The sequence below is a fragment of the Rhipicephalus sanguineus genome, chromosome 9 (genome assembly GCF_013339695.2).
Source record: "Rhipicephalus sanguineus isolate Rsan-2018 chromosome 9, BIME_Rsan_1.4, whole genome shotgun sequence".
Classification (NCBI taxonomy): domain Eukaryota; kingdom Metazoa; phylum Arthropoda; class Arachnida; order Ixodida; family Ixodidae; genus Rhipicephalus; species Rhipicephalus sanguineus.
Window position 1 is genome coordinate 35,970,612 of NC_051184.2, and position 25,259 is coordinate 35,995,870.

General features: G+C 44.4%; 1 protein-coding gene across 1 annotated transcript; it reads right to left on the bottom strand.

Annotated features, from left to right (window-relative positions):
* Positions 1 to 1,863: 1,863 nt before the first annotated feature.
* Positions 1,864 to 25,195, bottom strand: LOC119404988 (origin recognition complex subunit 1). The gene is made up of 17 exons (XM_037671735.2): positions 25,005 to 25,195; positions 24,569 to 24,696; positions 23,879 to 24,057; positions 22,004 to 22,238; positions 20,268 to 20,523; positions 19,297 to 19,560; positions 18,134 to 18,442; positions 13,139 to 13,402; positions 11,834 to 12,038; positions 11,029 to 11,234; positions 10,210 to 10,311; positions 9,434 to 9,605; positions 8,447 to 8,704; positions 6,260 to 6,379; positions 5,422 to 5,600; positions 4,486 to 4,610; positions 1,864 to 4,035 (listed from the first exon to the last, which is right to left on the bottom strand). Exons 1-17 carry the CDS (start codon positions 25,100 to 25,102, stop codon positions 3,878 to 3,880), a joined length of 3,258 nt encoding a protein of 1,085 aa, XP_037527663.1. The 5' UTR covers positions 25,103 to 25,195; the 3' UTR covers positions 1,864 to 3,877.
* Positions 25,196 to 25,259: the final 64 nt, after the last annotated feature.

Consider the following 25,259-nt stretch of genomic DNA (forward strand, 5'->3'; position numbering starts at 1 on the left):
TGCACACTCTCGACAACTTGGCTGTGTGTCGACAGCATCCACTGAACGAAGCATTTCACTATTGTTACATGTGCAGCATTTCAAGCTGTGTTGCGTCGAAAAACTTCCTGTGACAGCTGTACAATTTGGTGGTGCAGTGGCTGATTGTGAGAAAGGTTTGGCTCCCTCCTCATTGAAATACATTTGTGCACGCTGAAGACTCTTTCCTTGGGCGACTAATAAGGTGATTTATACGAAACTGCTTTCGCTTGAATGAAGTGGAATTTTAGGAAATCTTTGAAGCGGATTCTTTAAATGTCATGTCTAGAGTCGTGCAATATGATTTTTGTAAATGGTAGCCGTTTATATCACGTGAGTTCTGCGCATGACGTAACTTGTAAAGCATTCGCTCACAATAGTGTATGTATACTTCCATCTTGCCTGCCTTGCATGCTTAACAGGTTTTATCCAGAGCTGCAGTGTTCACTGTTGCAAGAATTCCGCAGCTGCGAATGTGATGGTTGATTCACAAGTACTCCAATTTACATCACCTCTCTGCATAAAACTCTTAAAAGTAAATTTTAAAGTTATGCCTTTTTAACGTTTTATCCAGCAGTTGTCTAGCAAATACATTCCTGCATTTTGCGAGTACTAGTGTTTGAATGGGAGGCTGTGCGCTCAACCTTTCTCTTGACTGTCCAAATGCACACGGCTGTCTTGTAAATCAAAAGGACGACTGCTAGTGCTTAGTGCATACTGTCTGTATTCTCATGTCCATGCATGTTGTTGCTTTGTGTGTGCGATATTCCATGCTCATTTCACGAACATATTTTTGCTACCGATTACATCTTTACTATTTAAACATCCTCAGCAGAACCATCCCAAAAAAAAATAACATGCCTTTACTTGCTGTGCAAAACGTCCCTTGTATTGTTGTGATGTTGGAAAATATGTTGTTACGAGCGTATTTTTGATAACCAAGTTTCACCTTGCTGTGTAAATGTTTTTAAAATATGGGACGCAGTTTCTTTTGGACAGTGTAATAAAATTGCTACACAAGTGGTTGTCTATTGAAGAGTCCAATTTATGAAACAGAATGCTTTAGAACTGGTTACAGCACTTTCGTGAGTAAATTGAACTTTTTTCAAACTTGGAGTGCTAAACTTGCCATGTATACCAGACGAGCTGCACAGAACTTTAGAATTAACGTCATCCGCAACAAGCCACTCAATATTCAACCTGCATTCCTTAAAGAGGTGAATGGCACTTGCAAAAGAAATGGAAACGCATAATTGACTAAACAAAGTTTCACTAAAATGTTTCAGCTAATTAGTTTAGGACACATAGCAATTAAAAAAACCACTCTCGGGATCCCTTATGCATTCACCTAAGACAACTCGAAGGCGAAAGCCATCTTTTTTACCGCCCCCCTCCGACAGCTTTCTGCACCTAACATGGTTTTGCACTGCCTCCGTGATCAGCCAACCAATCATGGAGGCAGCGCAAAGTGACAATGTCACATCATGGTATGTGATGCCAGATCACAAATTTTGGAAATCTGCAATGTCATACGGCGACGTCATCATGTGATGATGCCGCCAATGCAGGCTGCTGCTGCCGGTCAATTTTCGCGTTTGACGAGGCATCTAAGGCTTTCGCCTTAAATAATGGGGTCACATCACTTAGAATGAGTTCTGAAGTAACATTTTTAAAAGTGAGCAGGCAACTGCATGTAAATGCTAACATATATAAATGATAACATGGCAACTTCCACGCTCGGATAAATACAACTTTTGGTGCTAGCTGGATTTACATGTAAAAGATTTAAAAGGTACAAGTGCCCGTCTAGTCTAGTAGTACTTTCTTGCACGTCCTCCGATTGCACAAAAACTTGCAGCATGCAAGAAATGAGCCCAGCCAAGCAAGTGCATCGAGACTTGAAATTTATTCACAGGCAACACGTAAATCGTGCACTGTCTGGGCAACAAAACAGCTTCGGAAATTTACATCAGCATCACATGTCTTGCTTAGTTTGGACTAGAAGTGTCCCAGACATTATATGACAAAATGGCACATGGCAGTGAGTAGCCGATGGTCACATGAAAAATGCAAATATAGAATCTATGTGCGCGTACTATAACAAAGCATGGCAGCAATTGCGCTGAACGAGAACACGCACAAAGTGATCATAACACAGCAAACAAGAACAGCTTGTTTAAGAAGTCGTGAAGCAAGTTAGCTCCTCATTAGCTTGAAAAATGTTGCAAACATGTACACTTTGGAAACTAGGTAACCTATGCTACATTAAAAAGTTCATAAGCAACTTAATTCTGCTGCCTTCAAAACACATTCACAACAGTAAAACCATAACTGATAATGTTGTGGAATGTCATTAAAAAGAACAATAAAGCCTAACACCACTCCAAAATAAAAAGTCTTCAAAAATATATTCGCCAAAGAGGTTTCATCAAAAACAGAAAAAGTGCTCTAAAAATGTTCTAAAAAATATCTTCAAAACAGATTTATCCACAATGGAAAGTTGCTTCTAAAACATCATAAGACAGCGAAACATCACGAGTAACCACAATGTCTTCAAAACAGGTTTATCCAAAATGGAAAGTTGCTTCTATAAACTTCATAAGACAGCAAAACATCACGAATAACCACAAGCCCAGGGCACGAATGTCAGAAAACAGCGAAGTGTAAAAGACAGCTTAAAAAACAGTAGCATAAACACTATTCACTTTTTAAAACAATTTTCAAAACACTAACTGCGTCAAGGACAATTACATAACATTAAAAGGTTCAGTTGCAGATGTTTGTGCTCTTCAGAGGGTGTTTTGTTTCAAACACAAACATGGCCGAATTGCTTAAAAGCACTGAAAAACAAGAAAAGGTCTCGCTAGAAACTGCTAATGGCACTGAATTCGATGAGATCGACATTTACATCCATAGCTGGTTTAACACTATCCCATTATTTCTTTTTCCTTCAAAAGTGATGCAGTGAGACTTCTTAAACTAACATAAAAACAATTTTTGTAAATTTGGTGAATTAAATACGTAATAGCAACAAGTAAATTAAAGGAATTCGTTTTACCTAAATCACAGTTTTCAAAAGTGCTGGAACTTGACATCCTACCTATATTAAATGAAAAGCAGTTGAGCCATTCTCTTTTAAATCTAGCAAATCGCATTCAAACTTTCGAAGCAAATTTCTTATGAGAACATATCTGTTTCAGTCCAGAGCACATAATTAAAGCCCAAGTTTCCGGAAATTTTAAAAATACATGAAAATATTTCTGACGCGAAAAACAGCTCAAAACAATGAGCTTGTCAACAGGCAAAAATTTTAAAAGAAAAGTGACAGCAAACAAGGACAAGTTGCATCAAATTGACTTAGCATGATTTGTTTGCTTACTGCACAAAGCTGTACAGCTCACTTTGAATAATGCTGATATGATTTTAAAAACTTCCTAGGTTCCATGGTTCTAAGTTATCTAACTAGAAAAAAACAGTCCAGTAGTCATGTTCAAAAGTTGCATGTCACATGACCCAGTCATTTGTATAAGGTAGTTTCACGTGCTTTGATGGTTCACTCAAACTACTCTGCTGGTCAGAGAGGTTAGAGCAACGTGTTTTGAATGAGCTTACCGCGTAGTGGAAACTATGGAAACAAGTTCCATAATATGCAAAAACAAGAGTCGCGATGATATATACAATATGGCATAGATTACAGAATAGTGCAAACACACACACCCCCATCTCACAGATGTTTGAGAGATTCTCTGAGAGCTAATCGACAGAAGTGTGACTGCAACAGCTGAGTGCTGCACCACTTGACACCATCCTCAACAAGAAGGAAACTGCGGATGACTAAAAATATTTTCAGGATGTCAAGCTATGCCTCCTTGAGCGCGTAGTTGACATCGTCAACGCTGACGTTCAGTTGGATCTTGTGGAAGAGGTCGTTTGTTCCGAGCTCTGACAGCAGCAGTCGGCAGCTGGACAGGCGCGAGCTGATGCTTGAAACCTCGGAGAAAGTCGGGGGCTTCACTCCTACACCGATAAAATGAAAGAAATAAGCTGTTATCAAAAATGATTAACAAAAACATATGCATTATCAAAAAGCATCGGACAACTGTCAACTAGTAGATTTTTGGCCGTGCGCCTAGTTATTCGCACATCCTTCCAGCATGACGACTGAAACGTGAACGTTGAACTAGCACACTGCGAATTGTGCAAGCTTTTGTGCAGGTGTTTGCAGAGAGTTCGATACATTTCATACATGCTGAAGCGTGGCACAAGCTAGGACATCTGCATCAGACAGATGACACTTTGCAAAGCTTTTGTAGCAAACATATGCATTAAGAGGTGCTTGTGAGGAGCGCACGCACTTCATTTATCGCTAAACAAATTCGTACTAAAAAACCTTCTAAAAAAATTTTGAACATCCCACACACTGCTCATTAGACAGTAGTTGTCTGGCTTCCTTTAATGCACACTTACCTTCGAGCCTGCAAATGGTAATGTGCTGATTGTAGACCTTAGAGAAAGTAGTCTCCTCAACACCTGTTCGACGAAACTCTGCAACTACAGCTCGCATGAAGAGCTGCTCCTGTTGCGAAAGGCACCTGCATAACGAGATATGCCAGTCTACGATGTAAAGGCATTCAACAACCACAATTTTGGAAGCGTTGCAGATGCAAACTATTCAAAACTTCTGCAAGAAAGAAAACTGTACAAAGAAAAGTGCATCCATGCAACCTTCCATCCATAAGTTTTCCCTACTGTACAGAACGTGTAACATGCAAGCTGCCATCTCAAATCACCGTTTCTCGAGTGCTGGCCTATTAATTGATTGACTGGGGCATTTAACATTTTGAATTAACTGAAGGCTTACAAGGGATGCCATAGTGGACGACTCTGGATGTATTTTGACTGCCTAGGTTTTCTTAATCATGTGCTCAAACAGCCATTCACAAGTGTTTTTCTTTTCCCATTCCAGCTCCATCATTTTAAAGCCACAAGGGCTTCAACCCGTAAATTTGAATTCTTCAGACGTAACTAATGAATGATTCGCCATGGTAGGTCCAACCAATGAGAAAATGCCCTTGCATTAATTATGTGATTTAATAGTGTAGGAAAATTATATTTCGGGGAGTGTTTGTGCAGCTAAAGCAATTCGTTAGCTAGCACCACCATGGTATTTGCAGGTGTTTGCAGACCACCAACACCACCATGGTGTTGGTGGTCTTTGCCAGAACAGGAAACAGATGATGGTTCTTTCTTTTTTTTAGTTCCAAAGCCTGCCCTTAGGCATAGTGATTCACGGTATCAAAAATACACATGTAAATTTGCTTTGTGTACAAAGTCTAGCAGTGAACGGCGGTAAGGTCTATAAATCTAGACCATGGTTCTAAGACATGAAAGAAGAAACCTCACCTCATGGCAAGTATCTTGGGTGACGAGAACATCTCCTGAATTGCACGGTCGACGTGGCTCATGCCGACGACGTGCCGCGTAGTCTTCTTGGGACTCTCATGCAATGAGTGCTCCGCGATTTCGGCGGCACGGCGGCAGACGTCGAGCGCCCGCCGTGCGTCTCCGGACACTGCTGCCACCTGTTTCGACGAGAACAAGGAGAACTGCCACGGTCACAAAATTGTCGGTTGGTCGTTCTGCACATGATGTACAAGCTGCCCCAGCACTAACGCATTTTTAGAAAGACCAAACAGGTCTAATTTTTATTGTTTAACCTTCACACACACAAAAGCTGCAGTGTTGCCTCCATACAAAGAAATGGACCGGGTAAACACAAATGTTCTGTCAAGCTCCTAAAGGGACACTAATGGAAAACACCAAGTTAGATCAGATGATTATTTGTGTGGAGGTACATCGCAATTTTCTCTGCATAAATACGAGTTTGTTGCTTAAAAATTGCTACTAAAGGTACCATTGCTGCTCCTGCATTTGAATTACCCTTGCCAAAATGAACTAGTTGACATAATTTCTACATGATTTCCCTCTTTGCTGCTCTTAAGAAGCAGTTGCTGCTGATACTTCACGAGACGTACCATAGTCCAAAACAGGGGGTGCCACTCATACTTTGGAAGTTCGTCAATTCCACACTTGCAAAAGTTGCATTTTCATTACAAGCAATGAATTCGTTATTAGAGTTGTTCATCCTGGCATAACTTATTACATTTTTTAGTGTTCCTTCAACTGCAGCTGCAGTATAACGGACAAAAGATATTAAAGGGAGTAACGGCAATGTCCTCACCTTTCTCGCAACAAGCTGTACCGCATCGGGGTCGAAAGCTTCCAGACCTTGCATGCGGGACAACACTATCTCTTGCAGCTGCTTGTGGTTGTAGGGGTGAAAGGTCATCCTGGTCAATCCCTGCAATAACATGAAAGGACGTGGTAGACTTAGGAAATGCACTGCAGAAACAACGGAAGCATTTAGACTTTGTTGTCTTGACATTTGGTACATGCCACATTCTTCCAGTTGCCGTGCAGGTGCTAAAAACATGCACTAATCTGAGCTTTGAGCTACTGTAACTCGTTTGTTGCATCGTATGGTAAGCTTGGCACACAACCAGGCTAAATATTTATCACTACTCTGACGCATGCTTGTGATTAATGCTAACCACTTTTCCAAGTAATGATCTCATAACCTCAGTATCAGAGTTTACTGCCTCCCGAATCGATAGCCGCAAAAATTTCTCGAATCCGTCAAGAATGAGCGGAGTTACGGGGGTTTGGCGCACGCTCTCAGCGCTTTCTCTCTTTTCTCGTGCCGACGAGCGCACTGGAAGCTAGACAGGGAGGGATGGCACGGGGGTAAGAAGTTACGTCAGCACGCGTCGTGAAACGCGATCGCTCTTCCGCTGTGATTCGCATGCGCAAGTGCGGCTACCGTGTAAATTTAGCAGACTGAGGAGTGCGGCGTGGGCAAGTGGCGGCACCCCGTGGCAAGAAGCGCATCTCATCCGGCTTTCGGCCAATAAGCATGCTATGTCTCTTGCTACGTAAACAGGCAGATCCGTGACGTCGTCAGACGCCCCGCCCACCGACGAGAGTGAGAACCGGCCTCTGTTTGAAAAGAGGGCGCCTGAGGAAACGGCAACTTCGCGCTCCGCTTGTGGCCTTTACGCGGCCGCACGACTGTAATATTTTGCAGAGCAGTTCATAGCCGTGTCAGCCTTCCGCAGGATGTGTTTTTTCAACAAGCCCAAGGGGTGCTTCATAACCCCTTTAACGGGACCTCACATGGATACGAATTTTCTCCGAAATATTGAACGTCTTCCAGATACTACACTCACTGCCTGTTCAGATAGCATGCTTGCTGACATGAATACTTTGCCATGTGTTTTTGCAGCGTGCTGTTAAAATTAACAGGAGTTCTGAAAACACCAAGCGAGCTGCAGTACACTTCCGTTAATTCTTTTTTTGTTGGTTTATAATAATGAATCACTTACATTCACGCATACCGCATCACATCTTTGAAACAAGCTACTCACAGACCTAACAGAACCACGGTCATTTACCTGTTACAAAACTAGCCTACGTTCTTTTACATTTGCATCACTTATCTGATGAGAATGCCCCATATTCCTGCCGTTATACTCTTCTCGTGAGCTCTAGTGTTTGTATAGCAGAATATAACATAAGGGCCCTCTTCACAACTCCTATGCGAGTTATGGGGCCCTGCCTTTATAACATAACTGATGTGCTTATCGTCAAGTGAACCATAAAAGAATTGATCGAATGAATATTTATACTTTGTGTAGTTCCAGCCATCACCATTGAAATGATAAAATGAGGGCATAAGCAGTTATCGCGTAGTGCAATGATGCCCCACTTTAAGTCTTTGATTATGAATGTTCTTGGCAATCTGGAGAGCTGCACAAATTGGAGGACAAACAATGGAAGCAATTAGTCTAGGTGACGGCTGCCATGCCGTTTGCGATTCCTGCCAAGTCGTAGAAGTGTTTCGAGTCGATATCGTTTAAAATAAAATAACAGCTATTGTTACTACTATCGTTAATGCTCTGCTTGCAATACGGAACAGCTCACTAGGTGCAAAAATTTGATTTCGCTTACATTGTCATTTCATGAATACGGTACGTATTGTTGCAGAGAAGCCGATGGCATGCTAGTTGCACACGTATACAAAGCCGCAATAAATACAGCAGACTTTTGTTAAACGAAACGCGAAGGGAACATAAAATATGTTCCATTTAGCCAGAGATCAAATTACTGAGAGATGAACAGGGGTGCAGAATTCAACTATGAAACCAATCATATCGAAGGCAGTTGTTCCATTTAGGCAGCAATTCCGTTTAAGAGATGTTCACTTACTGAGGGTCTACAGTAAATCATTAATTAGTTACAGTTCATCATCCATCAGTGAAATCACATGAAATTACGTGGGCCGGTGAATATCAGAAACCCAGAAACCCACCAGTCTGCTCGAGACTCGATTCGACATGAGCCTTTCGGGTAAATCCATGGTGTTGGCGATGGTCAGCACAATGAGCCTGGACTTGGGCTTGGTGGGCCAGTCGAACAGGTTGTAGAGAACTTGCTGCTTGCGTGTCCACAGCAGGTCAAGCTCGTCGACGAGAAGGACAACCGGATCGTGCCGAGGACCGGGTCGCTCGAAACGACGACTCAAGAGCTCCGCCGCCTGCTCTGGCGTTGCATTTTCTCCGGTCAATGCCTGCAAGAGAGGATGAACGTAACAGCGGGAGTTGTAATGGACTTTCTTGTTCTTTTCTTAAATGCACCACTTTAAATGTGAAGCATTTCTTTGCCTATTGCACCATAAAGAATGCTTCTGACTTGATCCGACTTTAAACAGAAAGGCTTAAGCAGTTTGGCAGTTTCGCACATCGTACTACGTACTCAACAGCCCAACAGTTAATGTCTTACACCATTACACTGTGCGCATGCGCTTTGAATGTACAAATAAACATTTAACCATAAGCATGATGCATATGGTTAAAGTACATATGGATGCAGTTTCACGTGAAACGGCAAATGCTCTTACATGACATGAAACTTCATGTAGGGGAAGTTTAACAGCCACTTAAGCCCATGTACATCTAGTTTTTTTTTCTCCTACGAAAAAACCGAGTAGGGTAGACTGTCATTCAACAGAACCTGAAGGGACGAAAAAATTATGCTCCATTTACTGGAGTTACAGGAATTCCATTTACTGAGAGATGAACAGGGGTGCAGAATACAAGTACGAAACCAATCATATCAGAGGCAGTTGTTTCATTCAAGAGATTTCCGTTTACAGAGAGTTCACTGTATATGTAACATGGCCCGTTCGACGTGAACCTGTTGAACCTTCAAGTTCGGGTTCACGGTTCTTCATGGCAGCATACCAAATGCCAGAAGGCTGCTGCTGCAATGAGTCTTGCGACTAAAGGCGACAACTCACCCTGAGTATGTGAGTGTAGCACTGTGCGGGGCTGGTGAGCTTCATGCCGTTAACCTCGACGAACTTGAAGGGCTGGATGTAGCCGCCATCGACGGACTCTTGCAGCACCCTAAGGACGTCGTGAACGGTGGCCGTCTTGCCTGTGCCAGGCACGCCCGAAATGTACATGCACCTGTGATGCACAAATGAATAATGACATTGGCTTTCATATTGCTGGTATGCGAGTTTGCTGTGCAACTACAAAATGGCGTTTCTAGGGGGTTGGTGAATTCCTCAGCCTTGCAGACAGTCGGTTGCAGTTACAGCGGGCTAACCAAAAAACAGTGATGGATAAACTGTTCATTTTACAAGGTAGGCCACAGCAGGCGAATTAAATATCACAGAGCTTGAACAGCCCAAAGCATGTGCCGCACCGTGATGTAATATCTGGGTGTGCTTACCATTACAGTGTAAGTCTCTTTCACATGAAAGAACCAAGGGCGTAGATAAAGAAATCTGATCCCAGCAGTCACAAACAAACATCACATTATAGAACAACAACGATGGCTAATGTTCACTCCTGATTTTCTTTTCACTGTTTGCTAATGCTCATGTCGAACAGCAATCATTGTTATATCAACGTTCATTACATAGATGTTTCAGTAATGAGCAGGAGTGTCAACTTATGATGGCAACAAGTGTTGCTGAGACCCACGTCTTCGCTCGCACCTTCACGAGAAACGAATTAATGGATTCTGTTCTCACGCAACAGTTAAAGAAAAATTTCAGTGACTCACCCTCCCGTGCCATCTTGCAGCTTGCCCTCAACAAACGAGTAGATGTCGGCAAACTCCTGCTCTCGACACGGAAGGCAGGTCGGCACGGCAGACACATGTAGCCTGCAAGATTGTAAGCGTGCAGATGGTGGGAATGAACATTCGGAACACATTGCAAAGGATGAGATAGGTGGGCTAGTTGGTATTTCATATTCGTTAAAAGTTTGCTTTCAGATTCATTGAAGCTAAAGCTCCTAAGTGCGCTTTCTCATTATAGTAAGCATTTCTGGCTTTGTGAACACACTGATGTCGGTGCAAACATTTGTGAACACACAACTTTGCTTGACTAAGCAAGTGTTCTTGCTATTTGCTGCCCATTGAAAAGCAGCTGCTCCGGATGCTACTAAAAAACCTGACTTCAGCTCCAGTGGTGTAGCCAGGGGATGGCGGCACATCGGGCCCGTGCCCCCCTCGAAATTTTCTTTGCCATGGCATACAGAGCACAAAATGGCAGTCGATCACATCTGCTTGCCCGGCCCCAAGGAGTTGACGATGCTGAATGAGATGGATGAGACGATGCTGAACCGGTAATGTTGCTAGAACCAACATTTCGACGATGGCTCCAGCACCATCTTTTGTTCAATGTCGTCTAGTCACTTCTAAGGAAATGGCAGCAATATCACAAAGGAGATGCAGGGAAGAAGTGCAGGTGTGACCTAAAATAACTTGCCAGAGTTTGTAGACAAGAATTCCACACATAGTTATCTATGACCACAAAAATGGCAACTGTAGTGGTGTAAAAGATATTGAAAAATGAGGCATCGTCAGCCCATGTCTCACCTTGACTTAGCTATGTCAAGTGGTGTCTGTGGTCCCTCGACAGCCTGACTTCTCTTTGGAATAGATGGAGTGAGGCACAGTGTAGACATTCTTGGGGTTCGTGGAGTCCGTGGTGTTCGCGGAGTCCGTGGAGTCCGCGGAGTCCGCGGTGTTCCGGTGAGTGATTTCTTTGCGGATGTGCGTGGAGTTCGCAGTGAGGATGGCTTCTGATTAACAATAAAAAAAGAGAGAGACAGAAAACAAGGACTTACAGCACAGATATTGGTCAAAAACTCTTCTAGTATCATAAACTCAAAATCGTAGAGGGCACAGGTTTCGTGTTGAAAACAGACTCAAGATGACTGACACACAACTTAAATACAGCAGACTCTCGGTAAACAGAAATCTCTTAAACAAAACTGCTGCTTAAATGCAACAGCTACCTCTAACATAACTGGTTTCATACTTAAATGCTGCCCCCCTGTTCATCTCTCAGTAAATGGAACTACTGTTAAACGAAGCGTATTTTCCTGGTCCCTTCCGGTTCCATTTAACAAGAGTCTACCCTACATTTTGTCTCAACATTGTACAACACGAAAAGGTTGAATATAGAAGCACAGTGGTCCAAGTTCTAAACTGTTAGCTAGAATTTTCAACACAATTTTTCAAGAATCTTGCTGTGCACCTTATAATGACATACTAATTACTTTAAATTTCCAAGAGCTTACAATGCTACCTTAGTTCTGTTTTTACTCCTACCTTACAGTGACTCTCTTATACCTAGCCTGCATTTTCTCGCCGACAAATTTCAACGTTTGCAACTTACTCTCTGTTGCTTCTTTGTTGGCGTCTGAAAGTCATCGTCCTCTTCCTCACTGGACGATAAGGAGCGTGCGAAGACTTCGTCAAAATTTGGGTCGTCATCATCGCTCGTGTCGCAGTCCTTGCCCGTGTTGAGCTGCAACTTCTTCAGCTTTGCATCAAGGTCGAGTTTCCGTCTGCTCCGTGGCGTCTGCTTCCGGTCCGCCTCACTGGATTGCAGTTAAACAGACACTTCAGCAAGAATTTGACAAAAGAAGGAGACATCTGATCAGGATGAATGGCGTTAAGCGTTATCATTGCATCAGTGACCGTGGAATAAACAAATTGGTAATTAAAATTTGCTTCCTTTACATGCGCATTGAACAATGTACCTTTCTAGATTGAATACACACGACCCATCTCCATTCCCTTTGGCCAGCACATTGTGAAATAAATCCGTTTAAATCGTTGACCCAATCAGTACGTGACAGCTCACTACAAGTTCAGAGGTCATGCAACTCTAGTTCGGTTGGGCAGGCACAACACGACGCTAGAATATGAATAGTGAGGAGCCGACAAGGTGAAAACTTTGAACTTTATCCATATAATCCTCAATTCATGCAAGTTTGAGAGGTTGTAAACCGCCTGTACGGTCGGTTTCCGAGATGTAAACAGACCCCACATTGCATAGATGCAGCAGATGCATGCAAATGTGGTTTAAAATGGTGCCCGCAACTCGTGTGCAGTGTTGCCTGCTGTGCTGTTGTTTCGCAGCTGCATGTTTGCACTGAGCTGGCACTGTTGGTGGGGGCCTTTCCACACTGTGACCTTTCTACACTTGCTGAAGTGAATGGCATGGTTATGAGGGTGCTATTGCTGCAATACTGATGCAAATAGCAGGATGCAGCACCCCATGAACCACCGTATTTTCTTGTGTATAACCCACACCCTCAAGAATGATTCGCGGAAAACTTTTAAAAAATGATTTCCGCATATTGCCGCAAAGTTAGATATTTTGCATAGCTGTGAAGCACTGCCACGAAGCCACCATTGCAGATCGGAATTTGCGCTTTCTTTTCTTGATTTAAGCTCCGAATTTCTCCAGTTTTTTTTTTATGCGGGCTATACACAAGAAAATTTGGTGTGCGGGTGAATTGAACAGACCAACATGTACACAACACTGCGCGAGTTAGAATTCTTCTCGCTTTAACACATCACCTACTCATTGTCACCCTTGCTAGCATTCGCATAGGCTAGGAACAACTGTACAACGAAGAACCATGGGAACGGTTGAAGGTGTAGAAGGGAAAGGTGGTGATAATGAACAAACCTTGCAAAGACTTCGTCGTCATCGGAGTAGGAGATTTCGGTATAGCGAACGCTCCTAACTTTGCGGCCAGACCTAGTCGATGCGGGTCTGCTGGGAGTGAGGGTGCCGGCGTCTGCGCCTTTTCTGGGTTCTGTGTGAGACTTCGTGGCCCGAGGTAACCGAGCGTCATCGGCCGTCTTGCTGCGGGGTGGCGTCGCCTCGCAAGACTCGTCAACCACGGATCGCGCCTTTCTTTCACTCCTTGACACTGGGGATGCGCATGAGCTGCTTGGGAGACATGGGAGTAAAAGAAGAAGGAACGAAACAAATAAACCAAGAAATTAAGAAAGCATCCCAAGTAGAGCGAGCAAATGTTGAAGTATGAAATGGCAAGTACGACACAGTGGCGTAACCAATCAGTACATCCGAGACAACATTCAGCCCCACATTTTGTCTTGTAGCATATGATCTATCGCCACACTAATAGAGGCAGGCAAAAAGAAAAGAGAAAAGCGAGAGTGCTGCCTGTCATAATATCTGAAAGTACACTGTATGCAGATCTGTCACAGCTGGTGTGGACCATATCTCAGCATAAAAGCATACAGGCCTGACATAAATAATACGCATCACATCCACCCAAAAATTAGGGGTGTGCAAATACCGAATAGTAAGTCTCGAATCGAATACCGAATCGAATTAAGAAAAAAAAGCCGAATATCGAATCGAATATCGAATATCAAGTTTATTTAAAAGAAGCACAAATGTTTACAAATTCTCATGCAAAAAAAGCAGCTGGTGTACGTGATCTGGTCAACTTCTCCCTCCGGGCAGCAACAATGTTACCAGCCGTTGAAAACAACTTTTCACTTGGTACACTTGTTGCGGGAATGCCCATGTATTTCATGGCCATCTTGCACAATTCTGGGAAGTGCTGCTTGCCTGTTTCTTTCCACCATGCTAGAGGGTCTTGATCCTTGCTGCAAGTGGGCTCTCGAAGGTACCGCTTAAACTCCTTGATGTTGGCTGTTTCAGTGCAGTGTCTTCTTTCTGATGACACCGCCAGCTTCTCAATGCTGTTCCAGATGCTGCTGACACGCTCCTTGTGAGCTGTAGATGTCAACGCTTCGACACAGTCACTTGATTCTTTTTCTGGAGGGAGCTGCAACTCAGTTCTTGCAAGCTCCAAGAGCCTTGTTTCCTGGAATGTTTCAGTACAGAAGAGGTTCTTAAACCTTGGGTCACAGGCAGTTGCCAGCACATACTCCTTTTGCTCGTGCTGCCCTGGAAACCTTGTCCTCATGCTTTTCAGCAAATTTCTAGCAAACTCTGAGGTGTCATCATCGGCTGCAATACAGTCTTTCAGAACCATCTGTGTTCCATACAAAAACGGTACCACTGACGACAAAGTTGCATATTTGTGGCCACTAAGATCTTTGGTCGCCGATGCAATTGGTTCAAGAGCTTTGACTAGTCCAGCCACAGCTTTCCACTCCTGTGGTGCCAGGTTGGGCACAGTTGTCTCAGAGGTGGCCAGCTCCAAACAGATGGCTTCCTTCAGCTGCACAAGGCGCGAGAGCATGTCGTGCTCGCTATTTCACCTTGTTTCCACGTCTTGAATAAGTTCCAGAACTGAGAGCTCCATTCGTCGCTGGCAGTCCTTCAGTCTTGCCACAGCTTGGGCGCTGTGTTTGTAATGGCCAACAGTTGCGCGACACTTCTTGAGAATGGCAGGCACTCCTGCTGTTTCTTCCTTGGCATCTTTTATAGCTAGTTGCAGTGTACGGCCCATACACTGCATTGGGACGCAAGAAATACCCCTAAGGGCCGTGCGAAAGTTTGACGCATTGTCCGTCACCACATAGACTGGCACTTTCTGCAGTGGCAGCTCCCAGTTATCCATCGTTGCTTGCAGGTGCTCCGGGATGTTGCAAGCAGTGTGGCTCTCGGTCACGCTCCGGTTTTCCAACGCAAAGCTTCTCATCTCGAAGTTGGAGGTTAAATAGTGGCAGGTGAGGCTGATATAACTCTGGTTAGACCTCGACGTCCACATGTCACTTGTCAACGAGATCGACTCTACGCCTTCCTGGAAGTCCGCGTGCATTCTCTCCTTCACAGCCATGAATGTGTCTTCGTACAACTCCGGGATGATTGTCCTTGAAAATGTAGTGCGGCTGGGTATCTTGTACAAAGGCTCCATGTGGTTCATCAGCTCTTTGAAACCCCGATTTTCAACACACCTGTAAGGCTGGAGGTCGAGCGCCAGCATTCGGGCAATCCTCGTGGTTATCACCATTCTCTCGCACTGCGACAGGTCCTTGCCCGACTTCAATGCATTTTTGATGAGCGGCTGTGCTTCGTCTGGTCGTCCTTGCTTACCGCTGTCTCTCATGAACACACTGTGCAAAGAAAAATGCTTGTTCTTGAGATGATTCGCAAGTGGCGTCGTCGTACTCGATGGCGTGCGAAGTTTCATGTCGCAGCTTTTGCACGTTGCCTCTTGGGCCGAATTCTTTAAGAAATGTTTCCTAATGGCACTTTTCGTTTGTTCACTCATGTCGCACCCGACCAGCAGGACCGTCGGACGACGTTTGCCGGCAGCTAGCGCGGATACAATTCGGTAGCAGGACACGTCGGCGTGGTTTATGATTACGAGGGACTTGGTGGTTTCGGATTGCCCAGAGGAATGACGCAAACATGACGCAAACGGCCAAACGGCGCGGAGCCAGCGGTTGGATTGGACTGGATTTGTGGCCCCACCCAACCGATGCCCTGGCCTAGAGAACTAAACAATGAAATTATATTTAAAAATGAAAAAGTTAAAAAGCGCACGCAGGAGTGGTACCACCACTGACTACGAATATGTTCACGAGAAAAGCTTCGACGAGTCTGAGAAGTTAAACAGTGCCACCTCTATCCCGTTTGCGAAAGTAGAAGAGAAATTGGGTGGCTCTGCGGCTGAGAGGTGGCGCGAGTGCTGCCCAGCCAGCTGTACGCCGAACTTGGGATCTAGGCTGTTGTGTGCGCGTCTCCTGCCTTTGTCGCGTGTGGGTTTTATTGATTCTGTTTTTTTCTGTTTTTATTTGTTTTTTGAGGCCACGACACTGAGCGCGTTCCCCCTTTGCAAAGGGGCAAGTCACTACTACGTCATCATCATCATCGGCCGCGCAGCGACGCAACCAATGCGTGGTTTTGCGGTTCGTAATGGCGCGCTTTCGTTTTGTGCTTGCGAATTGCAGTCTGCGATTCCTCCCAAGTGTATCTACAACTGTTGCATGTGTAGGAAGTGAGACATAGTGCAGCCTGTGTATTCGAGTAACCGAATACTTCATATTCGATTCGCGAATCGAACTATTCGACAAGTTGGAATTCGATTCGTATTCGTATATTCGAGTATTCGCACACCCCTACCAAAAATATAAAAACACACTCCCTTGTGTAAGCATTATACTCATGCGAAGCCCTAGAACTGCAGTTTTTGGCACAACTTAAAAAAATGCAAATTTTATCAGCGCTCTTGAACTCATGCAGAGGATATGGGATGCTCTAGTGGCCCATTTATTACTTTTTTTTTTTGCTCCCTACATGTACCACAACATGCACTGCACAGAACAAGCTAGTTATATACTTCATCTGAATGCTATTTTTCTCAACCCTGATGGCACATCGGATTGAGTAAGAGGCAGAAAAAATGCCAAAGCACACTGCTGATTTACTACAGTAAAAGCTCGTTAATTCGGATTTCACCGGACCGGAAAAAATGTCCGAATTAACCGAATGCCGAATTAACGAATGAACAGGGAAAACGACATTAAAATCAAGTTGGAGAAGCATACCTTTATTTGCTGAAGTATTTTGTAATGGTCGTCCGCGTTTTCACGCAGATTCCGGCTTACATTACAATTTTTCTTAACTTTTCCAAATGGCCAACAGCACGCAAACTGTCGGAAGTGCTCAGGCAAACGCCCTCTAATATCAAAAGCGCCTCCGAGACTTCCCGTGAGGTGCGATGAAGTCGCGACATCATTAATAATTTCTTGATCGGGCAGGAGACCAGTCGTGGCGACACAATCATCAATCGCGATGTAGTCCTGAAGGGTCATATCTGTGGGAAGGACAGCATCGAAGGTCGGGCAGTCACCGTCGGTGGACTCGGCTGACACCTCGTCGATGCCACCGTCGGCTACTGCCGCATGCTCGGGCCTCACATGTAAACACGGTCACAACGGGAAAAAACAAGAACTCCGCAAGAAGAGATGGTGCCGACACAACACAAGGGAAAATGGCGTCGGAGGCGCAGTGGAGCATGCAGTAGAGCGAAGAAAGAAGACGCCGACGTTCGGTGACGCTGCGATCGCCCCCACTAGTTGATGATGATGGCGATGTCACTCAAGTTTCGGTTTCGCCCCAGTGGTGCCAGCGCTGCTTTACCACACATTTGTGTAGCAGCAGCCGTCAGAATTTGTCCGAATTAAGCGGTGCGGAGCCCAATTCTGACGAATTAACGAAGGTTTGGTCCCATAGATTAACATGCACTTTGGCCGGGACCAATAGAGCCGTCCGAATTATCCGAATTTCCGAATTAACGGGTGTCGAATTAACGAGCTTTTACTGTATTTGGAAGCTTTTAACATGCTCCTAAATGGAATGTGTATCTTAGCAGACTGTAGGATTGGGCGTGTTGGTACAACATGATTATGAGTGCAAAACAGCGCAGCCGACAGGAGGGGACAGAAGAGGACAAGTGTCCTTTTCTGTCCCCTCCTAGTTGACACCAGTGAACTTTACCTTCAGTGGATGGAAATTTCTTTTCACTTAAGGGGGGACATGGCTTCGTAATAGAATGCTTGACTGCCCCGCAGAGGGCCTGGGTTCAAATCCCGCTTGATCCTGGATTTCTTTCTCATTGTGCGCGATAGTGGCTAAGGACACCAGCGGCAGACAACTACGCCACCAAAATCAGCTGTTGCTGTGATCTCATAACAGCTTTCGCTGTAAGAACAGAATGCAAAGACTCACCCAACTTTTGGTGCCTTGTCTGAAATCTCTGAGAAAGCCACGCTCCGGCTTTTGCTGCGTGGTGTCGTGGTTGCCTTGGCGCACAGCTCCAGGGTATTTTTTCGAATCCTTCGAGATGAGCGGCTCTTCTTTCTTTCAGCGACGACTGCAGCATCACTGTCCCTCAGCGATGGGCTTTTCTGTAGAATGGCCTTGTCGTCACTGGTGCTGGAATGTTCCTTCTCGATGGTTACGTCAGCCACCTTCCCGGATGCCGCGTTCATGTCAAGCTTGCGTCTGCTGTGGGGCGTCGTCTGCTTTTGCAACTCGCTGTGGAATGACAACAACAGCCTTTAAAGGGCCCCAATAAACCACCTCCGATATCTTTTCTTTAACATTTCAAGTAAATGCGCGAATCGAGTTCAGAATGCCATCACTATCAACAGTGCCAAATACGGCAGTGCTACGAACCACGAGCGTGGGGGAAAAAAAAAGGACAAGGGGTTTTCATGCTCCTCTTCGGGCCTTTCGGTATCCCCAGCACAGCACACGTCCCGGAATTTACAATTAATTCTCAGTCAGCTAGAAATCGTTTTCTCTTCTCTCGACAAAAGATGCCATATACCCAAATGACCGCGCCATCTACCCCAATTCATGGCCATTGGCCGATTTAAGCATCTTGAGCTGCACAGCACCACGATCACACTGAAAAGCGCGAGTTCGAAGAAAAAAAAAAAAAGGAAAAAGTGCTCAAGGTCACAATGTACATGTGACACAACCTCTTTCCCCCGTGCTATACCTATACCTGCTTAGCTTCCAACGTGCTCGTCAGGACGAGAGAAGAGAGAAAGCAATTACAGTGTGCGACGAATCTCTGGAACTCTGCTCGTACTTGAAAAATTATTGCGGCGGTCGATTCGTGAGGCAATAAACTCCTTTAAAAAGCTATTTGATGGATACTTGAAAAAATGTTCCAGGGCCCTTTAAGTCATAATGAATACACTACAGGGAAAAACAACAAATAATGTCCTCTATGCCTTTCTTGGCTTGTCTGATGGTTTCATTGGTTAAACAGATGGTATTCTGTGCTAAGCAGCTAATATTTATTTGCGTTGCATTCACTTGCGCACTTACTCTTAGCTGCGAGCAACCAATGCGAAATTTTGTTACGAGTCACGACTCACCTTGAGGAGTCATCATCACTATCGAATGAGTGCCGCCAACTTTTTTTCAGCAAGCGTCCTGACCGCGAGAACTTGCGTTCGTGCTGTTCCCGCTGTGAACATGATGTGCTGTTGCTGCGTGACGCTGCTTTTCCGGGTTCTGTGTGCCACTTGCGATGCCGCATCACGACTTGAAAATCGGCACTGCGCGGCGGTGTTGCAAAAACGTCGTCGTGCAAGAGACCGAGGTCACGGTTGCGGAGTGTCACCGGCGATGCGAAAGAGCTGGAACACAAAGAAAAGCAAAAAGTGGAATAATGAGTAATGGGAAGTAAAGGCATATAAATATTTCGGTTAGAAGAACAGTAAAGATTACTGTATTTATTCGAATCTGGGCCAATAGTGTTTTTTAAGTACCCACGTACCCAACTCTAGGGTCGGCTTAGATATGAGGATTAAAAGGGACACAAAAGAGAGAAGAAAAAATTTTTTTCTTATAGTAGTAAATTGCGATTTCACAATACCGAATGCACCACTCTTACGTCGAGAAGACACTTGGCGAGAAAACACACAAAACAGGAAATGCAGGTGGCGACGCCACATTGAAGTTTCCGCACCAGCTCGCCGTGACTTCATAGATTTTGATGGCATCTGCTAAGGACTACGTAACTGTTTACAGGTAAAAACTGTTTACACTGTGTTCTAAGGAACACAGTCTTAGCGTAGCAAGTTTCAGAAAACTTCATTGAACCAATGCGGCCAAAATACACAAGAACACTGAAATTTGTGACATCACACTGACATTCATGCGCTGAAGTTTTGGCACTATAATTTAAAGAATGAAACTTTGACCTCCATTTCCTCTTCTAATAATTATCATACGATAGCAAAATTAATGACAATAGAGTTCTGAAAGAATAGTTTATCTGTCTAAGCTGAATTAATATTTCACTTTAGCGTCGCTTCAAAAACACACGCCAGACAAGACCCACCTTGCTTCGAGCAGTTCTGTCTCGGTGGTGGTTTTGCGTTTCCCGGGGCTCCGCGGTGGAGGAGTCGATTTCTGGAGGCAGTTCCAAGTGTCACACTCTTTACGCATCTTAATCGGCGACACGAGAAGCAGCTTGTGCGGCGATGACTGTGATTTGACTGGGCTTGGAAAGTCCGTTCGCACATCCTCGAGAGTGACCGATACGCCTTCTCGTTGCCGTGCCGACGGGGTCGCCCCTCTCAACTGTGCTTGCTTGCCTGTAAGCAAGATTTAAAATTCCTCAAAACTGGGTGTGTTTGTTTATTTGCTGGTACTGTTATCCCCCAAAAGAACATTACAGGAGTGGTAATACAAAACGTAAGACGTGCACACAGAGTTGTCAGATGCCGCCGAGCTAACAAGCAAATAATCGTCACTAAAGAAGCCTAAAAAAAGCGGCGAGGCTTTTGTGAAGCCTAAAGGAAGTGCCAGTTTAATAAATTGCCTCATTCTTGAATATATTTTTTATTACGAAATATGTTGCTCAAATATGAAGGAAAGGTAAAAAATATACCTTTAGTGATATTGTACAGCGAAATTATGTGCAACTTTGAACGAAAGCACATATTCACTTTTGAATATTGGCTCCAGTGTAGTCTCCACAATGTTCATTGCAGGTTTGCCAGTGCATGAATAACACCACAAGTGGACTCTCCTAACATGTGATAATTCAAAGCTGAAGTCCAGAAAGTCATCAACAAATGCTCTACTAGTGAATGTGAAGAGCGCTAAAACAACTATATTTGCAGGAAAAATGCAAATAATCCACAAAAAAAGTGCCAGATGACTGGAAAATTCTCCAAGAAAATTGGCGAGGAAAGAAGCTCAAATCCGCTTATAATACAAGTAGAACTGGCAACTCTGCTTGCATAAGACATATGTTACAGACAAAGCATAAACATAGGAGTAGGCGTAACAGTGCGGATGTTTTGCACGTGCTAGGCAGTAGAATTCTGGGTAACAATAAATATGTTTAACATTCACAGTTGGCACAAAATAGTGCGCAGTAATATTATGGTACACAAGGCAAGAACAAGAAGCTGTAATTATAGGGAACCACGCCGTTGGAAAAACGAATGGTTCTCAAGCACCGTTCAAATTTCACTCACAGAAGATGCTACCACTGAATCAGGAGAAATAGGGATTCTCAAATTACCTAGAGCAAATGAGCAAATTTAATGGCATTGTTTTGTGTAAGCAGTGGTGGGACAAGCATACTACGTCAATGTCTTGAATACTAAATTGACTGAAATTTAAGATATTTGGGTGCACTGATATTTACGTGATTCATTACGAGTTATTACGAAAATAGGCATTGTCTGCCTTGCTTGCATTTCCTTTTGCGAGAACTCCATGCTTCCTGTTTTTTGTGTCAAGTATGCCATATATACTGTACCATGCTAATACGTAATGCTATTTGTGAGAGGAATACCAGTGCACACACCTAAGCAGACTATGTTAGGTTAAGTTCTGATGAGTGGTAATGGCAGATTTATTTTCTATTTCCATACTGGAAACAGCTATGTTTACCAGCTTTTCATGATGCTTCCGCCTGTATTTCAAACATTTTCAAACATCAAGCTTTGCATGGAGCCTCCTCCATATACACGCTATTTGAAACAAAGCTTTTTATACTATCTAAAATTTTGTTGCTTAAGGCCTTTAATCCTTAAAATCAGTGGTTAGAAAGTCACGCACGGATCGGTGTTGAGATGCTACGGCGTGGTGTGTTGCTCAGGGACTGCTCTCGAGACAACGAAGGAGTGCTTCCCTTCGACGATAACTTTTTGCCAGAGGAAGGCGATGGAGGCCCGAGCGCAGGGGTGATGCCATGACCGTCATATTTCCACCGGCAGAAGAAAAGTGGGTTTCCGTTGCTATCAACCATCTCGAAGACAGCCTTGGATGACACGCCAGCAGGCACCGTCAGCACCTGCAACGGGAGAGGGTAGTTGTTGGCTAGGACACAGAGTTGAAACGAATGCTGTTGTAATTTTGTTTTGTTGCCACGCCCCTTTAAATGTTACTACTCAAGTAAACACACCCCTCCTAAATCAAATGCAGTAAAACTTATTCTTCCAACTTTTTGAGCAGCCGTTGCAACCAGCAACAACTAACAAAAGACAGGATTTTTTCGAGGGGCTTGTTTCTTTGTTACACACAGCCAAATGATTCGAACAGACAATCAGGCCAAGGGGAGCATAGGGGACATTAATTGTTGCCTTTATAACTGTACTATAGTAATTATGACGTAAATTGAAATGAATTGAAGTGGACAAAAAAATCACTCTTTCCGGCAATGGGATCCGAACCCACAACCTTAGACTTACACGTCCGATGCTCTACCAATTGAGCTGTGACGAAAGGTGCTTTCCCTGTCCACTTCGTTGGGATGCATGCGTAATTCAAAGGTTGTGGGTACGGATCCTACAAACAGAAAGTATACTTTTTGTCCACTTGAATTTGCTTTAATTTACATCATAATTACTACGCTGCAGTTAAAAAGACAGCAATTAATGCCCCCCTTGATTATCTTGGCCTAACTGTCTGTTGGAATCATTTAGTGGTAGCAACAACTAAGATAATTAAGCCTTGAATTTATAATCACAACTTCAAAAATTTTCTACATAATAAAGTGATTGAACATTGTGCTCAGACAAATAACAATAGTGTAAAATAATGCTGTGTAGAGTGCAAGACCTGCCTGCTAATGTATACAGGCAATAACTCGTAGGTTTGAGACGCTGCGCTGATGGTCGTGCTCAGCCTGACAGACATGCACAACTGCACAGGCTGCTTTTCATGAGCAGCAATTGATAAGTATTTTTTTAAAAAATTGGTTACCCATACGACAAAGCATCATACATCATACAATTCTGCTTACCCACAGAGCATTGGCACAGTGCCTTTTTGTTCAAGTGCACACGTGCCAAAACAAAAGTGCTCAGTAACATCACAGCTCATTAGAAACAATAAGTGATCATATGACCTGCATGTATATTAGATCGTGTGTTTTCCCAAGTGGACTATGTCTCGGATAAAACAAAAACTGCTGGGCGTTGCTTCCCATATAGAAGTGAGAACAGTTGTGTTGGCATAAGTAAAACTTTCTCACAAGCAGGCCAGCCTTCCTACAGGAACTGTAAACTTTGAACAAATTAAAGACAGCTACACCTCTTTTGACGAAGAAGCACACCACCTGTTCACTGTACAGCCGGCCGCAAAATAATACAGACTACGCGAGCGCGTGGCGAAATAACCTTCTGCACCTTCTAGTGGCGAGCTGTTTGCTGTCGAGAGCAATGCTCCGGTGATTGCGTGGCCAAAGCAATCCTCTCGACTGCAGACGGTTCACCACCAGACGACTCAGCAGAAGTTTTGCCACGCGCTCGCGCGGTCCGTATTATTTTGAGGCCAACTGTACAAGCAGAGGTCAAAACAGAGCCAATATTAGTGCAATAGCTCTACGTGAATACTCATATCGTGACTGGCATAGACTATTCCCATGAGTCGAAAGTGCGAATTTGAGAAGCAAATGACAATGAATCAAAGTGGAAAGCTAGCAAAACTCACCGAGCACTTTCCAAAAATTGTCTCGATGTCGACCGTGTCGGACCAGAGTTTGCGTTCATCAAGTAACACTTCACGAAAATAGTCGACGTCGACAATCTTGGCCTGTTGCGAAGGAGGCAGCTCGATTGCCCGGATATACCAGGCCACAGTGACGAACCGATGGTCTCCATCCGTTTCACCTAAACAAGAACAGCACGTTGTAATCAGTGACTAAAGACTGAATGTAATGAAATGGGCCATGCAAAAAGAACGGGATTTTGTGCCCATTTCAAAAAAAGATCGTAAAGGTAACTATGAATGAAGGAAGAACACGGATCGTTCTGCGTGCCAAACAGTGCTGTTGCTACATTCTGTAATATAATCGCACAAGGATTTTGTGAAAGTCATCACACTCAACCAAATATGAAAACTTTCACCAGGAACAAATTCAGATGGCGCGCACACCAAGGCGAAAGGTGCTCAGAACGATCCAGCATGATCACGATAAGCAAATGATCAGCAAAGCTTCAAGTTGGGCTAGTTGGTACGATTTTCTAATGTGGCTGCGCTGAGCGAAAGGCACGAAGGACACAGCATGAAGGAGTCTAAGGCACATATATGTCCTGTTCTCTTTGTCATTAGTCCTTCGTGCATTTCGCTCAGCGTAAGTGCATTAGGAGGATCCAGCATGCATCAGTGCGACTGCCTTACCGGTGTCGAAGGCGCTCTTGATACGGCCAACGTAGCAGTTGCGAAGAGCTTCGGGATCCATGCTGTCGTCATCGCGGATCAAAACGTAGTCGCCGACGGCGTAGGTCCTTCCCGAAAGCTTGAAATTGCTGCGGGTTAAAACATACGACGAACGGATTAGAACACGTCCGACAGATCAAGCAAACAACTACGCTCTCTCACAAAGGCTGCCTGCCGCAAGCGACCAATTTGGCACACGCACCTCCTAACAAACGTAATTCCGGGTTATAAGGGCATCGGTACGCAGTCTTAACACTTCGAGAAGGAAAGTTTGGGAAGCGCTCTATCTTAGGGCGCAAAAACACTGTTACGCAACACTTTGCAGAGCCAAGGTCACGGACCTTTAAATGTTAAAAGGACGGCATGCCCGCGAGGTCCTTCGGCGAATGCGACTGACCTGTACAATCTGTGCTTGCTCCTGCGGTTCCGCACTTCGTAATCGCCGATCCATTCGAAGTCTGCGTCGTCGCCCGGTTTTCTAGCGACGTCTGGCATGTTTCAACGTTTTGGACTACGTGAACAAAGCATACGGTGAAGGCAGTGAAGGCGCAAGATCACACGCCAGCGGACGGTCGCGCGCCAAAAATTGTTATTTGGCGGGAAAACGAGGACCGGCTGTTTTGTGAGCCTGTCACGTGTGTGAAAAGAGCGC